General features: G+C 34.4%; 2 protein-coding genes across 3 annotated transcripts in view; one reads left to right on the top strand and one right to left on the bottom strand.

Annotated features, from left to right (window-relative positions):
- Positions 1 to 22987, top strand: part of LOC110775572 (putative callose synthase 8) — a 25209-nt gene extending 2222 nt beyond the window's left edge. Inside the window, exons 3-41 of one of the 2 annotated variants that reach the window (XM_021980185.2) lie at positions 329 to 450; positions 560 to 641; positions 730 to 822; positions 988 to 1116; positions 1208 to 1300; positions 1386 to 1477; positions 2444 to 2570; positions 3134 to 3271; positions 3354 to 3430; positions 3517 to 3676; positions 5295 to 5426; positions 5510 to 5627; positions 7597 to 7925; positions 9510 to 9562; positions 9664 to 9724; positions 9828 to 9909; positions 10000 to 10049; positions 10894 to 10980; positions 11064 to 11195; positions 11281 to 11375; positions 11468 to 11552; positions 11637 to 11797; positions 11928 to 12051; positions 12136 to 12281; positions 12361 to 12499; positions 12764 to 12915; positions 13365 to 13471; positions 13560 to 13682; positions 13780 to 13848; positions 13991 to 14159; positions 14256 to 14370; positions 18196 to 18315; positions 18398 to 18513; positions 19172 to 19255; positions 19500 to 19612; positions 19695 to 19924; positions 20610 to 21458; positions 22191 to 22376; positions 22482 to 22987. In XM_021980185.2, the coding sequence (XP_021835877.2) occupies positions 329 to 450; positions 560 to 641; positions 730 to 822; positions 988 to 1116; positions 1208 to 1300; positions 1386 to 1477; positions 2444 to 2570; positions 3134 to 3271; positions 3354 to 3430; positions 3517 to 3676; positions 5295 to 5426; positions 5510 to 5627; positions 7597 to 7925; positions 9510 to 9562; positions 9664 to 9724; positions 9828 to 9909; positions 10000 to 10049; positions 10894 to 10980; positions 11064 to 11195; positions 11281 to 11375; positions 11468 to 11552; positions 11637 to 11797; positions 11928 to 12051; positions 12136 to 12281; positions 12361 to 12499; positions 12764 to 12915; positions 13365 to 13471; positions 13560 to 13682; positions 13780 to 13848; positions 13991 to 14159; positions 14256 to 14370; positions 18196 to 18315; positions 18398 to 18513; positions 19172 to 19255; positions 19500 to 19612; positions 19695 to 19924; positions 20610 to 21458; positions 22191 to 22376; positions 22482 to 22712 (5571 nt within the window). In that variant the 3' untranslated portion in view covers positions 22713 to 22987. Of the gene's footprint in view, positions 1 to 328; positions 451 to 559; positions 642 to 729; positions 823 to 987; positions 1117 to 1207; positions 1301 to 1385; positions 1478 to 2443; positions 2571 to 3122; positions 3272 to 3353; positions 3431 to 3516; positions 3677 to 5294; positions 5427 to 5509; positions 5628 to 7596; positions 7926 to 9509; positions 9563 to 9663; positions 9725 to 9827; positions 9910 to 9999; positions 10050 to 10893; positions 10981 to 11063; positions 11196 to 11280; positions 11376 to 11467; positions 11553 to 11636; positions 11798 to 11927; positions 12052 to 12135; positions 12282 to 12360; positions 12500 to 12763; positions 12916 to 13364; positions 13472 to 13559; positions 13683 to 13779; positions 13849 to 13990; positions 14160 to 14255; positions 14371 to 18195; positions 18316 to 18397; positions 18514 to 19171; positions 19256 to 19499; positions 19613 to 19694; positions 19925 to 20609; positions 21459 to 22190; positions 22377 to 22481 lie in introns of those variants that run through there. The other variant, XM_056843197.1, reaches the window with a different exon arrangement.
- On the bottom strand, positions 22779 to 26301 carry LOC110775563 (serine/threonine-protein kinase ZRK1-like). Its single transcript, XM_056843198.1, has 2 exons — positions 23660 to 26301; positions 22779 to 23575 (listed from the first exon to the last, which is right to left on the bottom strand). The coding sequence occupies exons 1-2, from the start codon at positions 24009 to 24011 to the stop codon at positions 22962 to 22964; spliced, it is 966 nt and encodes a 321-aa protein (XP_056699176.1). The 5' UTR covers positions 24012 to 26301; the 3' UTR covers positions 22779 to 22961.

Below are 26301 nucleotides of genomic sequence, written 5' to 3'. Positions count from 1 at the left end.
TTACCGCGGTAAGCCTTATTGGTTTACAATTTTTGTACAGCCATTGTACTATTACTCCTTTTCCCCTAAATTTATTGTTTCAACTCAGAATGATAGCTTTTGAGAAGTAAATCTTCTAAGAAGGGTAGATGAGAAACTGAAGAGTAAATCTTATCAATACAGAAAGTACAAAAATAAAAAATTTCAATTGGCACAAGAGGGAATGAGAAATAATATCAATTGGTAAATCATCTGTGCAATAGTAAAGTGCATACTGTGAATCATTTAACTTTTGGTTTCGAATGTTCCTGATTTTGTTGTTATATCTGATATGTTCTTCGTCAAATAGGATATGGACGAGAGTATTGCAAGACGGAAGGAAAAGAGTGATGTACGTGAACTTAGACGTGTTTATAATGGATATAAAGATTATATCATCAGACATACTGGAACTGACGATTTCACCAACAGGTATAATTTACAGCTGAATGTTATGCTGTTCTTTGTTACATAATAGGTGATTACTATTAGGTTGATTTTGTGCATGGATCTGTAGGTTTTGAATCTAATTATTTTGCAGAGATAAGTTAACAAATGCACGAGCCATTGCTTCTGTTCTGTATGAAGTATTAGTTGCAGTTACAAGTGCAACTGGCCATCAGGTTTGTTTCTGTATTTCTGATTCATTATATCACCAGCTAGAACTATCACTGACAGCGTTCTTACCCTTTTCTCCACCTAATGCAACAGCTCCACGGTGATAGAGGTTCAATCTATGTCACATACAATATCTTGCCACTGGGCAATGATGGTGTTCACCAACCTATCATGCAACTCCCTGAGGTGTGCTATTGCAGAAAGATTCCCTAGAAAATGCCACAGCTTTTCATATTACATCTACAATTCTTGTTTTATGCATTTAGATTGTTTTATGTTTTGTATAATAGGATGCTTCGAGATGTATTAGTTGAAACTGTTTTGTTAACATAAACTGAAAGTTTGCTGCAGATCAAGGTTGCTGTAGCAGCTATACGCAATATTCGTGGTTTACCTTTCATGGAAGAATTTAAGAAGCGCAAACCTCCAAGGGCTCCTTTTGACATATTTGACTGGCTTGGTTTTGTCTTCGGGTTTCAGGTCCTCTATGTACCCTTTGCTGAATAGCGTGCTGACCTACTTGTGGGTTTCTCTGAATATCTGAATACTTACAAATTTCTACTGAAATCAGACAGGAAGTGTTGCCAACCAGAGGGAGCATCTACTTTTACTTCTTGCCAACACCCACATTCGGCAGAGTCACAAGCAAGCATCAGTGCTGCAGGTAATTTTTGGCATAACTTTTCCTTCTGAGAGATAATAATTTTTAACTGTTCAACAGTTGATCAATAGCATGTCTTTGTATGAAGTTTGCTGATGGAGCATTGGATGGACTAATGAAAAAGTTCTTCAAAAATTATACAAAGTGGTGCAAGTTTTTAGGCAAAAAAAGCAACATCCGGTGAGTGAATACCAATGAGCTTCTCTCTGTAGTTCCTTCCGTTTTCTCCAAATTTTTATTTTAGCCACTATGTCTTGTCACTTGTGAGTGTGCATTTCTTTTTGCATATCAAATTGCACATTTTTATTTCTCATTGGGGTCCTCCATAAATCAGAAAGGTCCCTCGAAGTTAGCATGACTAATTTTTTTGTAGTAACATTATCACCACTTATTACTGAAAAGGTGAGAGTTAAACCTATGAAGTTACGAGTTCCTGGTCATAAAGGTGGTTTGATGAAGGCCAATGGAAGTTGGAAGGTGAATCTCTGATGGAACTGAAATTTGAATGTAGTGGTGTGTGTGTGTGTGTGTATATATAATATGAACACGGGGTTTGGTGGATAGATCAACAAGAAGCAAGAATTCTTTGGTTCAATTTTTTTTACCTGAGCTTCTAAGACATGTATATTTATGAAGTATGATTCAGTGGATTGACTGGCCGGATTTTTATCAGATTTGGTGGACTGGGCCATACAATGGTTCCAGTTGAATGACATGGCCAGGACACAATCTTACAACTTGGCTACAATAAGAAACATGAAGATGTTTATAATTAATCTTAATCCTAAATGAGGTCTTGATTTTGAATTTTTGATAGACTAGATGAACCTTTATAATACCCTCACGTTGTTCCATTTTATTATGCTCTCAAAATTGATGTTTTTGACAAAACAAATGGAGACAAAGGGAACACAAAAAACGCAAATAGGAGAGTTTGCATGCATGTGTATTCATAACTAAGCTGTCCACCTTTCTTTTTCCTTCCAAGTCTTTCTCACTTGAGTTTATTACTTTATTTCCATCTAGACGATCCAATGTCGGCAACACTCACCTTTTCGTTCAGTGCCAGTTTTTGTAGTTGTTGATATCTTGTTCTGCCTGATAATTTTGGGCGGAGATTCTAAAGCGAATAACTTATCTGTGCAGGTTACCTTATGTGAAACAGGAAGCCCAACAATATAAACTGTTGTATATTGCGCTTTATCTTCTAATTTGGGGAGAAGCTGCAAACTTGCGATTGATGCCAGAGTGTCTTTGTTATATTTATCACCATGTAAGATGAAACAAACACTTTATTTTCCTGAATGAGTTATCATGTGTATCTTGTTGTAGTTACATGTAATCTCCTTTTGTTCCTAGTATCTCCCCCTTTCTTTGGTAGCATCAATATATATCCGTAAACAAATAGACCAGCTCATATCATGCCTAGCAAAAGGTAAGAGAGGGAGGATTTCTTGGTTGTATCAGTAATAATAAATCTAGTGGTGGAGTCTACCATGTCTAATATTAATTTTGGGGACTCAGCATCAACGTGCAAAATATACTCTCCTACTTGAAACTTTTCCATTCAATAAAATCTGCATAAGAGGGCAGTCTTACAAAAAAAAAAAAAAAAGGCCCCATCAGCTGTATGCCTGTATCATTTAATTCATACTCTATAAAAAACTCTTCTGTTAAACAATGAAAAAGAAAGTTTGAAATATTGTTTGATGTTTATCACAGTTATTCATCTATTAGAGTGTATAGGCCGTACATGGCCTGATATGTACCATGTTAAATTCTTACAACTGATGTCAGTATGTCACTCAATTTTCAATATTTAAAGTTCTTGTTCAGATGGCCTACGAGTTGCACAGCATGTTAACTGATGCTGTTAGCTTAATGACATGGGAGAAGGTCATGCCAGCATATGGAGGAGAGAACGACGCTTTTCTTAAAAATGTTATCGGACCATTTTACAAAGTTATATCTGAGGTGCTTGGAATTGGATTCTTTCTGTTCAGTTTCTGTTCTTTAACTCTTAACTCTGAATCTAATTACATTCACATTTATCAAGGAAGCTGAGAAAAGCAACAAGGGAACTGCTGATCATTCTAAATGGAGAAACTATGATGACCTGAACGAGTACTTCTGGTTAGATTGAAATTCTCTCTCCTACTTTTTAATTAAGTATCAAATATCACAGACCTCAAATTGTTTGTATGAATATATGTGTGCAGGTCACCGGATTGTTTTTCAATAGGTTGGCCGATGCGCACAAATGATCATAATTTTTTCTTTGTGAAAACGAAATCTGATGGTGATCAAATTAAGGGTAACATCTACGATCGCTTAAAGAAATTAAAAGGAAAGAGGGCAGTGAAGGATGAGGAACAAGCAGTAAGCCATATCCTATACACTTGCTAGCTCCTTCCATTGCTTAGATTTTTTTGTTTCTTTATTTTTTTTTATTTGAGATAAGTTATTTAATGGTTTTTTCCCTTTTCTTTTAAATTGTTTAGCTCAAATTTTTTAATTGAATAGTATGTCTGATCTATGTTGATTTTGGCCAAAAAAATATCTACTCTGGTTCCTTTTTTGACTTATTGCGCAAAATTGATAGAGAAAGGCAAGTGAATGTTCATAAGAAAAAGTGAGAATCGTGAAATTTCAGATACCTCATTGGATAAGGTTGCCTCTATCACATTAGTTATATGATAACAATTTTCAAATTCAGTTCCTAGGTTGACAAGTCAAGATTCACAGCCTTTATCACCTAAATTTTGGAATGGATGTCATTGGGGAAAATGATTGATAACGGAGTTAACTCCCAACTAGTTTTAGGTTGATCAGAAAATGCACTTGTATGTTGTAATTGCAAAGGATATATTCTTACAAAGGAGTTTACTATTATCTGTTAGGAAACTGGTGCTTCTGTGAAGGCCAGGATTCAATTATTCCGTGACATTGCTAGATAGCAGAACCATCAGCAGCTAGATGCTTCTAGGATAATCTCAGCTGATAGATATGGTGAGATTGTTCCTTATAATTTCTTCACATGGGCAGTTGATTGGTTAGTTTTCTTTCTCACAGAATCATATAGCTCGGAGAAGAAAGGTTTAAAAAAGAAGAAAGCTTCTTGCTGACTACTCCTCGAACTAAAGTGGTTCTTGTTGTACTGTAGTGATACCTGTAAATTTATGTCACTGATATTTCACGAACTGGAAGTTTTTTTTAACATGGATAAAGGAGAAATGGTACTATACTGTATTTCACTTGTTGTTTTAAGTTTTAACATATTTTCACATTCTTAAACTTCAATTGCCAGCACTTCTTATTACATACTTCCTCTGTTCTTTTTTAAATGACACAATTATTTAGGCACGTTTGCCAATGTACGATTTCAAATGTTAATATCTACAGTTATAGATAAGTAAAAATTATAAAAAGTTGATATTTAAAAAATATTTAGTAAGACGAATCCAATAAGATCCCACACGACTATGTTTTTTCTTAAGTATAAACCACAAAAAGAAGTTAAAGAAGCTTGTGTGAATAGTGTCCAAAACCCAATTGTGTCATGCAAATAAGAACGGAGGAAGTACCTGTCTTTAAGATTAAGAAATTTGGTGGTATGATGAATTTTCTTTTTTTGGTTTTTCTTCTTCTCTGGTTCTCTTCTTCCATTTTTTTTTGCAATGTAACTCAAACGGAGATAGAAGCTTGATATTGTTTTTGGGTAGTATGCCTTCGAAATTCCATTTCTGGGTTGGGTATGTTGGCTGTTAGCAATGCACAACGTGAATAAAATTTTATTCGAGCTTCCTTGTGTCGACACTTTATGCAAGCTTGCTAAACCGTATACTGTACCAAAACTATCTGAACTAGGTTTGGTTTTGGGTGGTTTTCTGTTAGAGTATACTGCAAATCAGTAGTCTCAGAAAATGTATGATGTTCTCCCCTAGTCCCCTATCCCTGTGTTGTTATTTATATTCTCTGTTTTTCATGACGGTTTCAGGACATTGGAGATGAAGACAAGGACAGTCAAAAGGAATGGCTAGGGAAAACAAATTTTGTTGAGATTCGTTCTTTTATGCAGATATTTAGAAGTTTTGATAGAATGTGGACTTTTTTGATTTTAGCCCTTCAGGTAGGTTCATAGGAGCACAAATCACCTGAATATTGACATCTTCTGATGGATTTTCAGTCATTGAACTCTTTGTTTCTTTCTAGGCTCTGATTATTATTGCTTGCCATGGTGTAAGCTCTCCTCTTCAATTGATTGAGACAACAATACTTGAGGATTTAATTAGCATCTTCATCACATCTGCAGGGCTCAAAGTTATAAAAGGTATGTTTTTTCTATTAATTTTGATCTTATTGTTAGTTCTTAAAATATGTACTTCCTCCATTCCCACCACAGAGAGTTCCACTCTTTCCAAAGAACGGCATTGATCCTCAATATCTCGAATTATGCATAAACAAAAAGTTGATATTTGGTAAGTATATATCGATACAAATCTAACAATATAACACATGGCTACATTTTTCTTTACATATAAATCACAAAAGATTTTCAAATGTGATCGTGTGAATAATATAAAAATCCAAATGGTGCCATATTTGGGGAACGGAGGAAGAATGTTATCATACATGATGGCAAGGAATAAATTCAATAGTTGTCTGATATCTCCGACACTGCTTACTGTTCTGTAGTGCATAGTATTTGATATTTGAGTTTGTGATAAATAAAGACTGTATGTAAAAGTATTTAGAATGCACTTGTTACTGTCCAAATCTTATGGAAGAACAAAGACTTTGTAGTCATCAGAAGATATAAGATCCACTTTGTGGTGCCCACTTTATGCATCTGTTATTCTCTAGTAACCTCTCAGTTAATAAACTTTTCATCCATTCCCTTTGAAAAGAGTAATTTTCCCATCATCTCTTGTGCTAGCACACTAGAGTAGCCTAAGGACTCCCTATTAAGCATGAAAATGAGACTTCAATCCTTGCTTATGTCAAGATCAGTATAACGAGACTTCAATCCTTCACAAAATAGTTTAGGCCATAAAGCCCAGAAAATAACAAGAGCATGGGTGGCTGAAATCAATGAGGAGATTGGGATGATGGTCAAATGTGTATTTGAGTAGGGTGCTTAAAGAGATTCTATCAGGATTGGACTGTAGTACTCCACAACTCAGATTAAAAGTTCAACATAAAAACAAACTAATTCCTAAGGTTTGTTTCTAAGCCTATGGCTGAGTTGGATAATGATTGCTCGACCAAGAAATAATTACTTGATATTCTACCTAGAATTCCCTAAATTATAACATTAGCTATAACATTACAGAGAGGAAAGTACTCAATGCAGATACTCCTGCAAAAAGGAAAGTACTCATCCTGGATAGACCTCAATTCAGATAAGTTACTCCGGTAAAGAGGAAAGTACTCACTGCAGATCCTTAGTGTCGTAATAGGAAATATCCCATGTTACTAAACTACAATTCGTCTTTACGTTCCCATATACATATCTTTAACTAGGCTAATATACTTCCGAGGAATGCTTAATTAGTCTTTTCCAACAAGAGCACATTGTTCGGCCCCTTGTCATAAGCCTTCTTCAAGCCCATGAAAATCATGTGCAAATCCTTCTTCCGTCTTCCTTCTCCTATAATACTCTATAATTTTCCTTATCCAATGTATAGCTTCCATGGTAGACCTCCCTGGCATAAACGCCAAATTGTTCTCTGGAATGATTGTACATTTTCTATCTTTCATGGTATGACTCATGAGCTTTATTCCTCGATTGTTTGAGCAATCCTGAGCATCTCCTTTGTTCTCATAACTTGTACCAAGGTTCTCTTCCTCCAACCTTGTGGTATCCTAGTAGTCATCCATATCTTCCTGTATAAGTCCTTTAACCAATAAATACCAATCTTCCCAGACATCTCCAAACCTCAATGGGAATGCTATCTGAGTATTTGGTCCAACTTCATTCTTTAGGTCATGCCTTTTCTACCTTGACTTTCTGGATTCTCCGCATATACTTCTAGACTTCTAGTGGACATCCCGATCTTTAATAGAGATGCCTCTTGTGACATCCACTTGACTTCTATTGAACAACTCATCAAAATACATCTCCTATGGTTATCAGCTCAATTAGTCAACGAATAATTAATATAATAAAGATTGATCTACTTTTTATGCTGTTAAGTAACATATTAGAATATTTGCACCAGTTTCTGCTGATATATTAACTGCTGAAAAATAATGCCGAGTATATCAATGTAAAAAAAATCATTTCTTATGTTGTGCAGCTATTCTTGAAATTGTATTTACATGGAAAGCTAGGACGACAATGGATTCAAAACAGATCTGGAAATATGTTTTGAGGCTAATTGTTGCCTTGATTTGGGCAATAGTTCTTCCGGTGTACTACGTGCACACGAGAAGAAAGTACACATGCTACTCCATCCGACCGGGGAGCTTGGTTGGAGATTGGTGTTATTCATCATACATGGTGGCAGTTGCTGTTTACCTGATTGGTAGTGCAGTTGATATTATCCTTTTCTTTGTTCCCGCAATTGGTAGATACATTGAGACCTCAAACAACAGGATCTGCACCTGCCTGTCATGGTGGACACAGGTAATATGGTTGGATAATAGCTCTGAACATATGGCATGACACAAATATATTACTTCCTCTGTTCATTTTTACTCGCAACGTTTGTCACTTTCATGCATGCCAATGCACAAGTTTGATCTTTAATATCTTTAATTATAAAAAGTTAATATTTTGAAAATACACATTAAGACGAATCTAACAAGATCCCACATGACTATGTTTTATCTTACGTATAAATCACCAACAATGGTCAAAGTATAATATATGAATAGTGTAGAAATCACAAACGTTGCGAGTATTAAAAATCGGAGGAAGTATAATTTAAATTATAGAAGAATACTAATGAAATACTCCGTTCGTCCCTAAAAAATCACCCCACATACCAGAAATGAACGTCCCTATTTGTTGCCCTATACCATATTTGGTAGCTCTTCCCACTTGCAACCACTCGTGTCCCGAATATTTAGCGAAGAAAACAAGGCTACTGAACCTTATTAAATTGTGGTGGTGGGGCAAATGAGGAGAGAGATAGAGAGAGATAGAGAGAGAAATTATAAATTAGTCAATTAACCCATGTGCTCAACGTTCTCTCTCCGCTTAAATCTTTTAATTACACTAGGAAAAGACAAAATAAGAACCCATGTGCATTTCTTTTGCCTTACCTCTTAAAAAAGTGCAATTGAGTGTTGGGGCAATCTTGTAGGGACGGCGGGAGTAGTTAGCATCAAGCGCTATCATGTTTAGAAACTCTTAATGTGGTTTATGTGCAAAAAAGAGTCCCTCATTTTAGTAGAAATGAGTTGGATGCAGTGGACTTTTTTCTATTCCCTCCGTATTTTTTTAGTGGTTACATATACCACTTGTGGCCGTATTTATTTAGGGGTTATATTTATACTTTTGGTACGTTTTCTACCCACACATAAATTATTTAATATATCTTACTTCCCTATGGGACCACTCTACAATAAACCCCCTCCGTATTTTGATTAAAATACTTTTCCCACCATCTTTTTTCTATTTGTTTATTACTCCCTCCCTGCTTGATTTATTATTTATATTACATTCAACTCTTTTTCTTAATACTTGTGCCGGTCAAAATGTAACTCCTAAACAAATACGGAGGGAGTACAATAGATGGGCTTCAATTCATTTACAATAGGTAGTCTGATAGTTCAAGTATTTCAGGTTCTATTATCTATGTAGTGTTTCCTATGTACAGAATGTACTCATATATCTAACATTGGTGTACAGGAAATAAATGCTAGTTTAGTGTTCAAAACATGCTCATGTGTTTACAGAAGATTCTGTTCTAGATATATCATTTGAAATTAATTTGACTATTGAATTTTATGCTCTCATTTTCTTCACTGTTCTTTTGTCTGCATTCATTATGATAAGCAATTGTGATTGCTATAGCTACTTGGATGAACCATCTTTTGATCTGCCCCTTTAAATAGTAAACCGATGTTTCTGGTAATTTCTTGTATGGATTTGGTGCTAGATTCAATTTGTTAATGTATGCTCAAATAATGCTTGCTTTTGGCCAATTTCCTTATCTCAGATATTATATCAGTTGTGTTCTGACAATTTCTTTATGTGACGTAGCCTAGATTATTTGTTGGACGTGGAATGCAAGAAGATCAAATTTCCGCATTCAAGTACTTATTGATATTCTTTACCTCACTTTTTGTTGGGTTCATTTTCTAGCTTCATAATGTCAAAAATTAAAAGGTGCCTCACATCACATAGTATTTGTTAGGTATATGCTATTCTGGGTGTTGCTACTGCTGAGTAAACTGTCGTTCAGTTATTATTTTGAGGTCAGTAAACTTCAAATGTTTTTTTTTTTCTGTGTTATGACCACACACGTCAAATTACTGTTTGATTCTAAAAATTTAGCTTTTTTGACAATGGACTGTGCAGATAAAACCACTTATAGAACCAACAAGACAAATGATGCGAATCGGTTTGCATAGATATCAATTGCGTGAGCTATTTCCTCATGGTAACCTTCTTTTTTTCTCTTTAATAATATGCTGGACTTTACTGTATTTGTTTGCTTAGGGACTAATTACATGATTCCATATTGGTTCAGTCAAAAGTAATGCAGGTGTAGTTGTTGCTATTTGGGCTCCTATTCTGCTGGTAAGTTTCCTAAAAGCAAGGGAGTAAATACATTAACTCATTGGAAAATTTTACCTGTCATTATGATTTAGTGTTTAGAAATAAATAATTCTACCTTTCATTGTCATTCAGTCAAAATATTTCTACCCAATGCATAATGTTTAGCTGGATAACAATTTTATCTGGACAATGTGGAAAGGGATTACATAAGATATGGACATACCCTTCACCTATTCGACTATTCCCCCTCTTCCCACTCCCCCATATTAGAGAAGTCTGAATAATAACATTTTGAATTTGATATTTTCATGTTTTGGTAAGAAAAGAAACCGTTCTCTAAGATGGTCATTTGTTATGTTGGTATTTCTATAACAGGCAATGAACATGCAAAAGTTTTTAGTCGGTAAGTGCTGCATGCGTTTTCTCTGGAGAATGGCTTTATATTTTTATCTTCCATCCCAAATTTCTTTTTCATCCCTGACATTGCTTGTCATGAGGGGGAACATGAAGTATCCTTTAATTGTCCTTGTTTCAATTAGGAGAATTGAGAACAAACTCATGCATCATCGTAAAATGTTGGAGAGAGAAGTTCTTTAAAAGACAATTTAATTAAGCACTAACTGGATATCCTGGTCTCTACCCAAAACTTGACAATTTGAAAAAGATTGAAGCTGTCCTCTATTGATTGTCCAAAAGATTTTGTTTATTTATGCGTTAATTACACGTGTTGGCTTGTTGTTTTGGGTAGTTACAGAAGGGTCTCACGAATTGGATTTGAACCAATATCTCAGGGAACTACATTAGGTCTATGAAATCAAGTTGATATATAGTTCGATTTGTGATACTTTCATCTTTCGGCTTTCAGGTATATTTTATGGACACGCAGATCTGGTATTCTGTTTTCTGTGCACTTTTTGGTGGCATTTATGGAATTTTACATCATCTTGGTGAAGTATGTCTCGCTTTGCCCTCTCTTCTTCTGCAGAAACATGTTATATTATGTTATGTTATCTTAGTCTTGCTTATACTGTACAGATACGGACAATGGGAATGTTACGAAGTAGATTTCAGTTGCTACCTTCTGCATTTAATGCTCGCCTGATCCCGCCAAATTTAAGAAATGATGGAGGCAGGATAAAGAAAGGGTTCTTTAGTCAACTCAAAAAGGTACAACTTTGCAAGCTAGAGACATGGAGTAATAAATTGACTTTTTATTGATGTTTCTTTCCATTTGTAACTACTGATATCATAGGCGTCTGGAGATAACAAGAGTGATCTTGCAAAGTTTGTAATAATGTGGAACCAAATAATCCTCAGTTTCAGACAAGAGGACTTGATAAATAACAGGTAGGTACTTGTTAAGATGTCTAACTTGTTAAGATGTCTAAATCATAAGCATTCGTCAGATGAATTCTTATATGGTTTTTCTACTTCAATAGGGAGAGGGATTTGATGATTATGCCCTTGTCATCAGAAATATTATCTGGCCATGTTCGCTGGCCTGTCTTCCTTTTGACAAATGAAGTAAGATGTGCCTATTAACCTTTTCTGTAGAGCTTTTGCTATGATCTGTTTATTAGGCTTAATCTGTTAAATCTCAACTGCCAGTTCTCAACAGCAATGAGCATTGCTAAGGAATTTCTTGGGAAAGATGAAGATCTAATTAAAAAAATAAAGAGAGGGAGCCTTATGTACTATGCAGTGAAAGAGTGCTACAAGTCACTGAAATATATTCTTGGAATCATTGCTGTTGGGGAGTTGGAGAAGAGGTAGGGGATAACAATAATCAGATTCAGACTCATCTTTCTTCTTTGCTATTCTCCATATATCTCTACCAAAATTTTCTTTTTATCTTTTCTAGTTATGGTTTATTTCTTATGGAAATCTCCGGCTGTTTAGAATTGTGTCAGGTATAATAGCTGAAATTGACGAAAGCATTCAAAGATCTACCCTGCTTCAGAATATTCAAATGAGAGAGCTACCAGCTCTACATGCTAAATGTGTAGAATTGCTTGAGCTACTGGTAATTTTTGCATATTATAAATTAGTTTTTGCCTTTTATCTGCATATAAATTTGAGTTGGGCGATAATTGATCATCTTGCTCAGGTCCAAGGAAATGAGCTTCATCATGTTGAAGTAATTGATTTGGTTCATCATGCTGAAGTAGTAAATGCTGTTCATGTTGAAGTAGTAAAAGTACTCCAAGACATATTTGAACTTGTGACAAATGACATGATGATAAATGGTTCCAGGTTAGTTTGAGTTATTCAATCAATTTTGGTTAGTTATCACTTATTCTTATTTTAAATACTCGATATGTAATGTGTGCAGAACTTTGGATACCCTCCACTCTTCTGAGCAAAATGTTGAAGATTCAGCATACTTCTTTAGGAAAATTCAACCAGAAATATTTGGATCGAAGGATTCTATTCATTTTCCACTGACTAACGATGTGACGCTCCATGCCAAAGTAATTTATACAGAACTTCATTAACCCTTTTTTACGTTGGTTAGTTTTATAAAGATGTTTATCCTTTGATATTATAAAGACGTATCCACTGTCCATGACTGTTTTCTTGTCACCGAAATATGAACCTATTCACATACTGACACATGGTGGAAAATGGAAAAACAAATTGTTGTTTCAATTGTCTTCATTTGATAGTTTGTGAGCACAAAACTACATAAGAAACATCATAAATTTTCATTAATGTTCTAATTTGGATGTAAACAGGTAAAACGCTTCCTCTTGCTACTTACCGTCAAAGACAAAGCTATGGATGTTCCTGCAAACTTGGATGCTCGAAGGCGCATTTCTTTCTTTGCCACTTCTCTCTCTATGAATATGCCTGCTGCTCCTAAAGTGCGAAATATGCTTTCATTCAGGTCAGCTTTTATGTATATTTGCTTCAGTATTCTATTACAATAAAGGCCAGTGTGGCTGTGTTTCCAACTTTCCATGTATTAGATCATATTGGCCTTTGATTATCGGTTTAGATTGTGAAATATGTCATGGCAAGTTAACTATTTCTAAATTACTGAATTCCTTTTAACTTATTTTTTGGACTTCCACCCTAGTGCTTGTTCTTTATAATCTTTGTTCTTTAGTTCACATTATAAACAAGAAGTTCTTAAAGACAAGCCTGATTTAATGTAGTATACAACAACAACAACAACAACAACAACAGAGCCTTAGTCCCAAAATGATTTGGGGTCGGCTAACATGAATCGTTGATATTGGTTTTTCCACATACCTCGGTGTAACAGCTGTCACTCTCGAAATCTTTCGGTGCAGAGGTCTTTTTTTCATGTAGCACGTTTTTCTTTTCTTGCAGTGTGTTGACCCCACACTACATGGAAGAAGTCAAGTTTTCTGTGAAGGAACTTCTATCGAGCCAAGAACAAGTGTCAATTATATACTATATGAGAAAGATTTATCCAGGTTCGTTTGTATCAGTTATTTGTTTTCTCCACAATTTGTATCTGTTTGTCAAGTCTTGGCTGATGAAACTCCTATTGTAAACTTTTAGACGAGTGGAAAAATTTCTTAGAACGCATGGGTTGTGAAGATTTAAATTCTTTGTTGGAAATAGACAAAGAGGATGAGCTTAGGGAATGGGCTTCATTCCGGGGTCAGACTTTGAGCAGAACAGGTAGAGAAAGAAAAGTGCTAGTAAATTTTGTTCCAAAATCAGGTTCAAATATATGTTCATTTCCTGTTTAACTTTTCTTTTTCTTTGGTGGTGACAGTCAGAGGAATGATGTATTACAAAAAGGCCCTAAAATTACAAGCATTTCTTGATATGGCCGAGGATCGAGGTTTGATCTTTCAATGAAATCTTCTGAATTTTACGATTGAACTCGCATATCTTTTAGCTAATATAAATATATGATTTATGAAGTTTTTTGGCCCTTTGTGAAAAGCTACATCTCCTTACTAATGACTTCATTAATTACACAGACATTCTTCAAGGTTATGATGCCATCGAACGGGGGAATGAGACAATATCTGCTCATTTGGATGCATTAGCAGACATGAAATTTACGTATGTTGTTACATGGCAAATGTACGGCTCTTGCAAATCTGTCGGAGATCCGCGTGCTCAAGACATGATTGATCTAATGACTAGGTAATATTAAGAGTGAATAACATAATTACTTCCAAGCCATGTTGAAATCTTTTTCTGACATATTTTTTATGTTAACTACTGTTTCAATAATGGAAGGTACCCAGCTTTGCGTGTTGCTTATGTTGAGGAGAAAGAGGAAATCATTGGAGATGAGAATCAGAAGGTTTATTCGTCTGTGTTAGTCAAAGGAGGAGTCAATGGTCAAGATCAGGTAATGAATTAATGCAAATTTTGTTGAAATCTAAGGGCTTGCAATATAAGAACTTAAATTATGTTCAGTAAGTGACAGTGTATGGCCAACAGTACTAGTTATAATTAGGAGAAAAACACAAAGTTATTGTAAGCTAATTCCTCTAAAAATGGCCTTACAGAGCACAATCATGGACAAACTTTTCTCGCGAGCAACCAATCTTATTCATATGTTACATGATATATTACATTTTTATATTAGACTCATATGAGAATATTATATTCTCTACTTATGAAGATATTCTAAGAGTCGTAAACCCAAAATATAGATTAATCTGAACTTCCTGATCTTTAAACTCTATAGCTGCATTGAAGGTAATTCTTACTGTGCTCATAGGTACTTCAAGGTTTTTCTATTTTTATTTTTGATTGTAGACTTATACATCTTCTATTTTTATTTTTATTTTTATTTTATTTTCTATTTACTTTTTATTGTTATTATTTTTATTTTTAAAATGCTATTGCGAAAGCTGCTTATTTTACTTATATCTAGTTTTAACTTTATTTATTTTTTTATCCCTTAAACTTCTTTTTTTTATCTCTTAAATTGTTTTTTTTTTTTTTGTAATATATATATAGAGGTGCTTATTTTACTTATATCTATTTTAAACTTTATTTAGTTTTATTATCGCATATAATATTTTTTTTCTTTTAACGTCCCGCTCCTTTCTGGTTTGTTCTGGTCACATTGAGGATCTCCTATGACGATTCATGTTAGCCGACCCCAAATCATTTTGGGACTAAGGCTTTGTTGTTGTACATTGTTGGCGTCAGTTTTCGAACACCTTCCCTGATGCAAGCATACACTTCCCAAACATTCAGACTCGTGTAGTGTAATTTGATGTGTCAACTCTGTGTTCTAGAATAATATCTTATATTTTTCCCATTTCTTAATATGATAATATCTGCTACTGTCACATCTATTCTATTTTCCAATAATTTCCTGGTGTTTGAAGCGACGGTTATGTCCTCCCCCTCGTTTGACCATCAAGTATATATAAGGTCCTTACCTTACATGATATGACATTTATGTCCTAATTTGTCTTGTACTCCCTCCGTCCCAAAATTATAGTCCTATTTGACTAAAAACACGGATTTAAGAAAAGTGGAATATAGTGTGTGGAAATTGAAATATAGTACATTGATGTTGAAAAAGTAGAATATAGTACATGTAAAAGGGAATAAAGTACATGGAGAAGAGAAAATAATTCATGTAAAAAGGAACAAAATACATTTTCTTTTTGTTTTGTGGTCCCAAGTGAGGGTAACATGGGAAATATTTCATGTTCAAATAAGGAAACAAGACTATAATTATGGGACGCACGATTTGGAAAACAGGACTATGATTTTGGGACGCGCGATTTGGAAAACAGGACTATAATTTTGGGACGGAGGGGGTAGGTAATGGTTGTCTTTCACTTTGATCTTTTGCTTTCACATTAGGTTCTTTTATCATTTTTATTTGAGTTGGCTTGTCTTCTTTCTCTTCCTTTCCACGACGTCTATAATTTTGGGACGGAGGGGGTAGGTAATGGTTGTCTTTCACTTTGATCTTTTGCTTTCACATTAGGTTCTTTTATCATTTTTATTTGAGTTGGCTTGTCTTCTTTCTCTTCCTTTCCACGACGTATCTTTTCTTCTTTTCTTGGAAAAATATTCATGTTGTTTTGAACTGTGAAATGATGGTTCCTTTTAGCCCCTTTTCTCAATGGGTAAGGCATGTATCTATTTGGGTCTTTATCTGGATTTTCATGGAATTTGCACCTTTTTTGTGCTTGTGTATCTGAACTTTGATTCTCGCTGTTGCCTTATTCTTTCATCGGCTCCGGGCATTCCTTTGGCCCACCATCAGCTTTCCTGCCACTCTGGAGTTTAGAAGCTCTACAATTTTATTTTATTTTAAATCGGTTAACAAAGTTGCAAAGGATACTGATAAGTTGCTCTTCCGAACAACAAATGCTATGATATATTCTCTGAGTTCGTCTGAACTTTAATGCTAGTATTAGTTAATTTTCTCTTTATAGGATGTCTGCACTCTGCAGTAGTCTTATGATTTCAACAGTAAAGAGATATATACAGAGAGAGAGAGAAATCGAAAAGAGAGAGAAGAAGAATATTGCTTTATTTCTTGAATGAATTATTACAATGATACCATCCCCTATTTATACTAGTTTGTGTCTTACAACATAAGCTATGACATCAAACTAGGATTCAAACAAAACTAATTACAACCGAAATATAACTAATTTTCAGAAATTAAGCTTACAAACGTCTAACTAATTTTGGCAGCAAAGCTTTAACTAATCGTTCTAACAACTTTTGCCGCCTAAAATTGGGTATATTATACAATCTGTAACACTCTGGCCAAGAAAAGGTAGGGTGCGTGTTATAATAGTCCAAAATCCAATGAGTAGTGAATCTTTGACAAAATTATAGATGCACATGAAGATACCACATATTACTTGTGAAATGAAAAAGATATATCAAGAGTCATGAAAAAGATTAATATGAGTCTTCAAATCTTTGAACTTCAAGGTCAAACTCCCAAAACCAAGTTCATGCTGTAAACCACAAACACATATACCCGCTACAACACACACAATAGAAATTTATCAAGAAGAATGCTAGAAATCATTTAGGAGAAGCAGAGCAGATATGACTGTTATTGATGAAATCAAGTTGATTAATTACCAATACAGCCTAAACCAACTCTCGAGACGTTGGTACTCTCCCAAGGTGTATATCTCTATAAGCTTTTCTAAATACCACATACGCTGCTCAACTCTACTGATTACATTACGTTATACTGCCTTGCGCAATACTCGATGATTCTAACTAATAACTTCGAGTGAAATACCTTAGCTACGTTTCCCATTCTTCCATAACTAATTCTGATGCTCAATCAGAGTTTTTCCATTCGGCTTCCTCTTTGCGCAAGTGATTAGCACCAAGGGCTTGGGTTAGTTCCCTGCACAAATTCAACTGATGAACTTGTTCACAGTCTTATTTTTTAGTATTAGCACCAGTTTTACAGCGATGCACTTGATTTTACCCAGATTACTAACAAACTGTAAATAGTTCTCGCTCCTGCTTTATAGATTCCTTTATGCGAGCATATTGCTTTGGTTGGGTATTTATTCTGATGGTATGTGGAGTGATGATAGAGTAATTATTTTAATAACTATTATATCATTTGGAGTACGAAGTATAATGAGATTGCATCTTCGTGTCATTGCATCTTCACTTATAAGTTGTAATAAACTTTTATATCATACGAAATTCTTTGACATATTATTTGACAATTTTTTTTGGTTGAATAAATAGAATGTTTAATACTCCCTCCATCCCGGAATACTCGACCCGGTTTGACCGGCACAGAGTTTAAGGGACTTGAATTGACTTATTTAATTTAATAGGTAGTAGTTGATAGTGGGGTATTATTTTAATGTAGTTAGTGGGGGGGTGGGTTAAGAGGTGGGGTTGGGGGAGAGTAAGGGTTAAATTTTTAATTATTTTTTGTATGGAGTAGGGGGTAGGTGGGTTAATAGGGGTGGAGTGAGAAATAATATAATATTGTTAGAATATTTCCATTTTTAGAAACAGGTCAAGTATTAAGGGACGGCCCGATAAGGAAAACAGGTCAAGTATTCCGGGACGGAGGGAGTACTTTAATGTGATAGAAACACATATGTTATGGTTTTTCGTATTTCAATAAATGTTTTGATGTATTGATTACTCATGTCATATGATAATAAGAATACTATATACGCTGATTGATTCATGGCAGGAAGTGTATCGTATAAAGCTTCCAGGTCCGCCTAATATAGGTGAAGGAAAGCCAGAAAACCAAAACCATGCAATAATTTTTACGCGTGGTGAAGCCCTCCAGACAATAGATATGAATCAAGTATGTCTCCCACTAGGTAAATTATAAGAGATTCTTTACGAAACTTGCATGCCTTCCTCACTTGTATAATGTGTACTCTCAGGATAACTATTTGGAAGAAGCTTACAAAATGAGAAACATACTGCAAGAGTTTTTGGAAGATCGAGGACGCCGGGCTCCCACTATAGTCGGTTTGAGAGAACACGTATTTACTGGAAGGTCAGTTCTTATGAACACAATGATGTGCATGTTGTTGCCTATGATGGTTGAACTTGTGTGTCAGGCTGGTATGAGTTCGAGTCTTACATGAATATTTTACTTGAAGATGTGGGGTCATGGTTACAAGTGTCTATAGTTTTGATTGGGATACGTGGACAAGGATGCAATGGTTTGTTATAAATGCCTATGCAATTAATAAAAGATCTCCATTTCCACGTCATTGGCCAAAATTGAAGTGTCCACACCCTTTTGTAGCTTCTAAGAGCCCAAGCATCATAGCTACTGAATTCCACTTTCTGATATAAAATTTTTGGTTGTTGTGTTGTTCCATAAATAAGTTGTCTCCTTCTCTATTTTTCTTTTGAACAAAAAAAAGAGTATAATTTCTTATAGATTATGCTGTAAACTTTACCTATAGAACCTGATCTTTTTCCTAATTTTGAGTCTTGTACACTTTGTTTTCATAAACCGAATGAACTCCCTGGATGTGAGGAAAAGTATCCTGCTCAAAAAATTCAATTTAACATGCTCTCTTTAATTTGTCTTATGGACCGTGCCTATGTGGCGCTATCAAATTGGCAATAAGTTATTACTATTATTAATAAACATGAATCGTGGTGTATGTTAACTTGATGTGTCTAATTATTGGTGACTGCAGTGTCTCTACCCTAGCATGGTTCATGTCGTACCAAGAGACAAGCTTTGTGACGATTGGCCAGAGAATTTTAGCTAATCCTCTCAGGTAATATATGGGCTATTACCACAGTGTTTTTATCAAAAGAATGACTGAATACCACCATGGTTGAGCTCGTTTTCTGCCTTATTCAACAAGTGCACGTGAAATATGCTCATTTGCTACTTGCTAGAATGAAATATGCTTTGTGCTTTCCATAATTATATCTTTCAATATAGTAGATAAATCCTATTGATGATAAATCTGATTCCTGGATCACCATTGATATTGCTTTTCACTTATTTGTACACAGGGTACGGTTTCATTATGGTCATCCAGATTTATTTGATAGGATATTTCACATAACACGAGGTGGTATCAGCAAAGCCTCAAAAACGATAAACCTAAGCGAGGATGTTTTTGCCGGTAGAAATTTGCAGGCTTTTATTTTTATTTTTTGTTAGCATATTCTGTGTGATTTGTATGGTGAGGCAACATTTATGTGCAGGATTCAACTCTGTACTGCGGCGTGGATATGTTACATATCAGGAATACATCCAAGTGGGCAAAGGTCGCGATGTAGGACTGATCCAGATATCAAAATTTGAAGCAAAAGTAGCCAACGGGAACAGTGAACAGACTCTAAGCCGTGACATATATCGTCTTGGGCAGCAATTTGACTTCTTCCGGATGCTATCATGCTATTACACAACCATTGGCTTCTATTTCAGTAACCTAGTATGTTTTGTTACGGCATTCCCTTTTTTGTTCCCATTCTATAGCTCTTTTTGTATCATATTAGTTTCTATGAGATCTTATTTTGAGTGATTCTAAAATTAGCATCCCTGTTTATCCTATATATCCTTTCTGTAATTCCTGCTTATTGTGCATGCTGTTTTTTCCTTATTATGCTAATTCAGACAATATGTAATGTGTTATAGACTGGAAGTTCAGATTTCAAGAAATGTGGAGAAGAAAGAAGTTGGGGGATAAATAGATAGTTGGTTGTAATTTGATGTGAATAAATCACCAGATGGTGGTTACAATCAGTGGCTAGACACTTCCAAAACTATAAGCTAAAGCAAAATAAAATAAAGTTCATTCAACATCATTCTTCTTTGCCTTTTCTCTCGCTGATCTCCTCTTCATAGCATTTCTAAGTCTAACTAACTTACTCCTCCTTCAAGTTAATTATAGCAACTAAACTGTTATTGCCTACACTACCCCTCCCCCTTAGGCTAGCTATTTCATAATGGTTGTGACATATTTCTTTTTACTACCTTGGTTTAACATCATATGCATGTTTTATTGATTTAAAATCTTCTTTTTATCTTCCAGCAAATATTCTAAGTCTTTTGTAGTAACTATATTTATGTGGTGGGGGGAAATTAACCTGGCCGATTTTGCTGCTGAAACATTGCAGGTGTCAGTGATTTCCGTATATGTGTTCCTCTACGGGCAGCTGTACCTCGTTCTTAGTGGACTGCAGAAAGCACTTATACTTGAAGCTAGAGTCCATAACGTACAATCCTTAGAAACTGCTCTGGCTTCACAGTCATTTATACAGCTAGGACTCTTGACAGGTCTACCTATGGTTATGGAGATTGCATTGGAAAGGGGCTTCTATACAGCCCTTAAAGATTTTGTCCTACTGCAGCTGCAACTAGCTTCTGTATTCTTCACCTTCTCATGTGGAGCAAAATCTCACTATTATGGTAGAACGATTCTACATGGTGGTGCCAAATATATTCCTACAGGTCGCAAGGTTGTGATATTTCATGCTAGCTTTACAGAGAATTACAGATTGTATTCAAGAAGCCACTTTGTGAAAGGATTTGAGCTGCTGCTCCTGTTGATTGTTTATGATCTGTATCGGAAATCCTATCAAAGAAGCATGGCATATGTCCTAATCACATATGCTATCTGGTTCTTGTCTCTGACATGGTTGTTTGCTCCATTTCTGTTTAATCCTTCTGGTTTTGACTGGCCAATAATTGTCGATGACTGGAGAGATTGGAACAAATGGATAAGGCAGCAAGGTGGTATAGGAATCCCACCTGATAAGAGCTGGCAGTCTTGGTGGGATGATGAGCAGGAGCATATTCGTCGTTCCAGATGGAGTTCTAGGATCATTGAAATTATTCTCTCACTACGGTTTTTTGTCTATCAATATGGCCTGGTATACCAGCTGGACATTTCCAAGAACAGCAGCAACTTTATTGTCTATGTCTTCTCATGGGTTGTCATAGGAGTGATTTTTCTCTTGGTCAAGGTAAAATCTATCATTTTCTATTTATCACATTTATTTTGCATAATTTGTTAGAAATAATTATACAATTTTAAATTTTTAATTCTTATGGTCCTATGCAGATTAAAAATAAAAAACAGAAATGAATTCCTAGTATAACGTAAAGCTGGATCTGATTCTGATAAGTGTTTTTGGTGAAGTCAGAATTCTGAATTCTGTACGAATGTAGGGACCCCCCCATATCATACTATGACCATCTGATCCTGTTAGTACTTATCACCTGCATGGCTGCATCTAGTAAGGGGAATCTGGGAGTTCTGATTTGATCAGGCGAGAACATTTTTGAGGACCCTTCACATCTCTAACTGACAATATAATCCATTGACGCAGTTCCCGAGACACAATAACAAAGTAACAGCTCCCCTATAGAAAGTAGAAGTTAATGATGATAACTTGCAAACATATTTAACTAAAAGGAAGAACTGCTTAATTCATCAAATGGCTCATCCAGTATTATGCTGGAGTTATCCCAGAGAATTTTCTTGGTTTGAAAAACTGTCTCCTCATCTAGTCATATGATTGTATGGTCCCCAACTTTTGAAGTAAATAGTTTGGACTTCTTTTTACCACCTGGTCATTGAATTATGCTTGATCTACTCACTTCACTTCTTAACTGTTAATTGTGAAATTGGATTTGGATATTATTGTGATTGAGATGATGTTAATTAATGTTAAACTGCTTAATTGCTTATGCAGATAGTGAATATGGGAAGGCACTGGCTAAGTGCTAGTCATCAGTTTCTGTTCAGACTATTCAAAGCATGCCTCTTCTTGTCTGTTATATCAACAATTATCACACTTTCGCTTGTATGTGATCTTTCTATCATGGACTTGCTTGTATGCTGCCTGGCCTTTCTGCCCACTGGATGGGGTTTAATATTGGTAAGCTAGTTGAAAACATTCCTTTTTTCTGTATTCCTTTTCCCTTTTATCTAGGAGTTTAATATAAACCTTAACTTGTTATTACTGTTTTTTGTCCCCCTTCAGATTGCACAAACTCTCAGGCCTCTAATAGAGAACACTGGAATTTGGGACTTTGCTAGGGTTTTTGCTCGGTCTTATGATTATGGTATGGGCGTGGTCCTTTTTGCCCCCATTAGTTCCTTCTCTTGGCTTCCGATTATATCAGCCTTTCAAACTCGTTTTCTTTTCAACGAAGCGTACAATAGGAGATTACATATTCAACCTATTCTTCAAGGGAAGAAGAAGCGCACTTAGGCTAGGCTGCTCACGGTAGATTATTTTTGTCCATGTATAGTCCAGCCACATTAGCAGATCCTTAGGTAGCTGTGAATAACATAGGTTATGTTTTTTTGAAAAAAAAAATAGGAATTTAATTGTGTGTATGTAGCTAGAGAATAATGAAATGATATACAAAATACAGATTAGTACTAGTGTACCAGTATTAAACGTTGTCCTGGAAAATTAAGATTGCAAATTACATGAATTTGAGATAATTGGGCAGAACTAAATTGAGTGTAAAATTTTCTTAAGTTGAGTAGCAACATCAATCATACTTGGTCTGTCATCCTCATTACTAACACTGCATCTCAAAGCAAGCTTGATCACATCATTCAATTGCTGTTGCTTTCCGTTTTCTTCTACTTGTGTTGAAATTGCAGGATCAACTACCATACTGATCTCGATACTTTGGTTATGATCTCTTATCATTCCAAGAAGTTTAAATCTGCTGCAGCCAGCTAAAAGCTCAAGAAGTAACAGGCCAAAACAATACACATCAGTTTTTGCTGTTAACCTTCCTGATGCCATATACTCAGGTGCACCATACCCTATAGTACTGACTACTGCATCATTCACATGAACTTCACCTTCAGGGATCGATACTGAAAAATAAAACCCTGTAAGCTTGACTACATAATCCTTGTCCAGAAACACATCTTTAGAGCTCAAGTTTCTAAAAATTACCGGCCTGTGAAAACCATTTTGGAGGTAAGCAAGGGCATATGAAATTTCAGAGGCAATTTTTAACCTGTGTTTCCACAGTAATGTTCCTTCGTCCCTGTAAACATAATTTCTGAGACATCCTTGATCAGGGAACTCATACACTATAACTGGAAATTCTGTTTCAAGGCAACACCCTATTATCTTAAGAGAATTTTGATGAATGCTCATTTGTGTTGCTATTACAATTTCTCGGAAAATACCTTGTATACCAACGTATGTAATTGTGCTGAAATATTTTTTGATGGAAACAGTTCGGTTGCCATCATCTTCTATTGTGCCTCGGTATATTCTGAAATGAGCATCCTCTTCCAGAAGCTGCGATAAACTGAAGTCGCTCATCTTCTTCACTTGTTTAGCTGAGAAAACATGGATAGGAAGATTTTTACCCTTACAGAATGAAATTAGCTCCTCTTGTAGCAAGCTTCCGTTCCTTATGAAATTGTTTTCACATTTCTTCTTTTCCTGATTTGGCCAACACTTTAACTTTTTCATATATAACATTTTTTTTTTTTTTTTTTGGACAGCCACACAAATAAACTTATTATATAACATTATTATAAAGAGATTCAAACAATTTCAGGTTTATTGTTTAGATGAGAAAGAAAACCAAGTGTGTGCTACAAATACAATAGCATATGGAATGAGAAAAGCCCTTAAGAAAGACTTATGACAGCTTTCAACGCAGACCTTTTCAAAGTCATTCATTAGATTTAGCGCGTAAGACCCGTTTACTACCAATGGAAGGTGTTCAAGAAATTTCTGTCACAAAAGGTCTTGCATGATCGTGCACATTAGGGTAATTTTTATCCAGTTTTTGATAATTTTTAATATGTTTTGATTAACTTTTACATTTTAATATTTTTACGGAATACTATGTTAAAAGAGAAGCAAAAAAGTTTACATAGTTACTTTTATACAGTATTAGTAATTTTGAAAGAAGCAAAAAAAATTACTATTACTAAAGAGTAGATGATTTTTACATTATACAGGGGTAACTTTTAAACATTTGACTTAACTTTTACTCCGATGTATAATATTTATTGCACACTACTTTTAAATAAAATTTGTATATGACATATACTCCCTCAATCCCTCCGACCACCTTCCTTTTTTTTTCCTGCCCCATATATCATTTTGCATCAACTTTTGTGTCAGGCGGCCTGACAGGAAAGACCGCCTTGTTGGCGCGCATGCTGACGTCGTTTTTTAATTAAAAAAAGTTAAAATTTTATTTAAAAAAAGTTAAAAAAAATTTTACTACCTAAACTAGTGTAAAACATAACTAAAAATAATAAAATTATAACTAATTGAACAACAAAATAGTTAAGGGATAAAGACAAATAGTTAAACTTATGAGTCGAATAGTTATGAATTTTAAACAAACTTATTAATTAACTAAAACTCATAAAATCTTAAGTATTAGTTCCAATGCTTAACTAATTGGTTCCATTGCTTAACTAGTTAGTTTCATTGCTTAACTAATTTAATTTCAGGCTTAAGTTATTGAATTTCAGACTTAACAAATACTTTCTTTATATCTGTAATAAATTTATTTGTTCTATTTCTTAACTAATTAATTCCAGTGCTTAAGTTATTAATTTCATCTATCTATATTAATATACTAAAAGAGAGGGAATCAATGTGGTGATGACAAATGTCACTTATTGATTGACCTCTCTTTTAATATAAATAATTAAGTTAAAAAATAAAAATAAAGCAACCAATATTTCAAAATCCAATAATATCATGTAATATGTCCAACTTACTGTATTTTATGGTAACAAAAACTAATATGGAAAAATGCATAAAGAATTAAAAGATTCATCAATATTTTTACCAACTTATATAGAGGATTTCCTATATATGTATACATAATCAAATTCTACACATAATCTAATTCAAACATACATCGCATAAGGTTAAGTATTTGAAATTTATACGGTTTATATACCATAAAAATTAGTCACTTATAACCATAGCTATCGTATAATCTATTTAGCTTATGCACTAACCCCGAGTTTACCATTTATACGTTTGGCCTAAACTTTTAACCGACATTTGACTGTTATTCTATGTTTAACATACATAATATATAAAATAAATTGTCAGTTAACAAATATAACTGATTCTTCATCAGTTAACAATAAATTTGAGATATTTATGCATACACACCATTTAACATTAAGATAAATTCTGTATTGTTCAAAACCTTATATCTGGCACACTTCCCGAAAATATTAAGTTTTAACATGTGTAATATATAGAATCTTAGTGCATACGGAGTGTAATTTAAACATCTTAACTATAATAGATATATTTATGTTGATGCCGGTAAATTTCTTAATTTAAATATACTACTAAGTACTAATTGAACATGCTTTGAATATATACTCAATACAACAAGATAATTGACTAAAAGAATTATACCGAATATACTCCAATATCACAATATTCACAACCACGTGACAATGATTTTTCTAAAACATAAATGAAAGTATTTTAACATCTTTTAGCATGTATTAAATTAGTTAAATTAAATTTACTAATGACTAACTGTTTGTGTTATCAATTTGTTATTTAGAATTTTATTATATATTGAATGCGGAGATAATGAGAATGTTGCAAAAGTTATTTTTGATATTTAAGATTAAGTATAGGCTTCGTACTAAATAAAGGGCTTATAAAATGTTTGGGAAGACCTTGTTAAATACACTAAATCAATACGGAGTAGTTAATTTTTGTTGTACATATCCGTACTAATATATGACACAAGTTCTTAAAAATTTGATAGTATTATAATAATATAATTGATAGTCCAAGTTAAACTATTATAAGATTTTCT

The sequence above is a fragment of the Spinacia oleracea genome, chromosome 4 (assembly GCF_020520425.1).
Source record: "Spinacia oleracea cultivar Varoflay chromosome 4, BTI_SOV_V1, whole genome shotgun sequence".
In the NCBI taxonomy this organism is placed as follows: Eukaryota; Viridiplantae; Streptophyta; class Magnoliopsida; order Caryophyllales; family Amaranthaceae; genus Spinacia; species Spinacia oleracea.
This window is presented reverse-complemented; position numbering and strand designations above follow the sequence as displayed.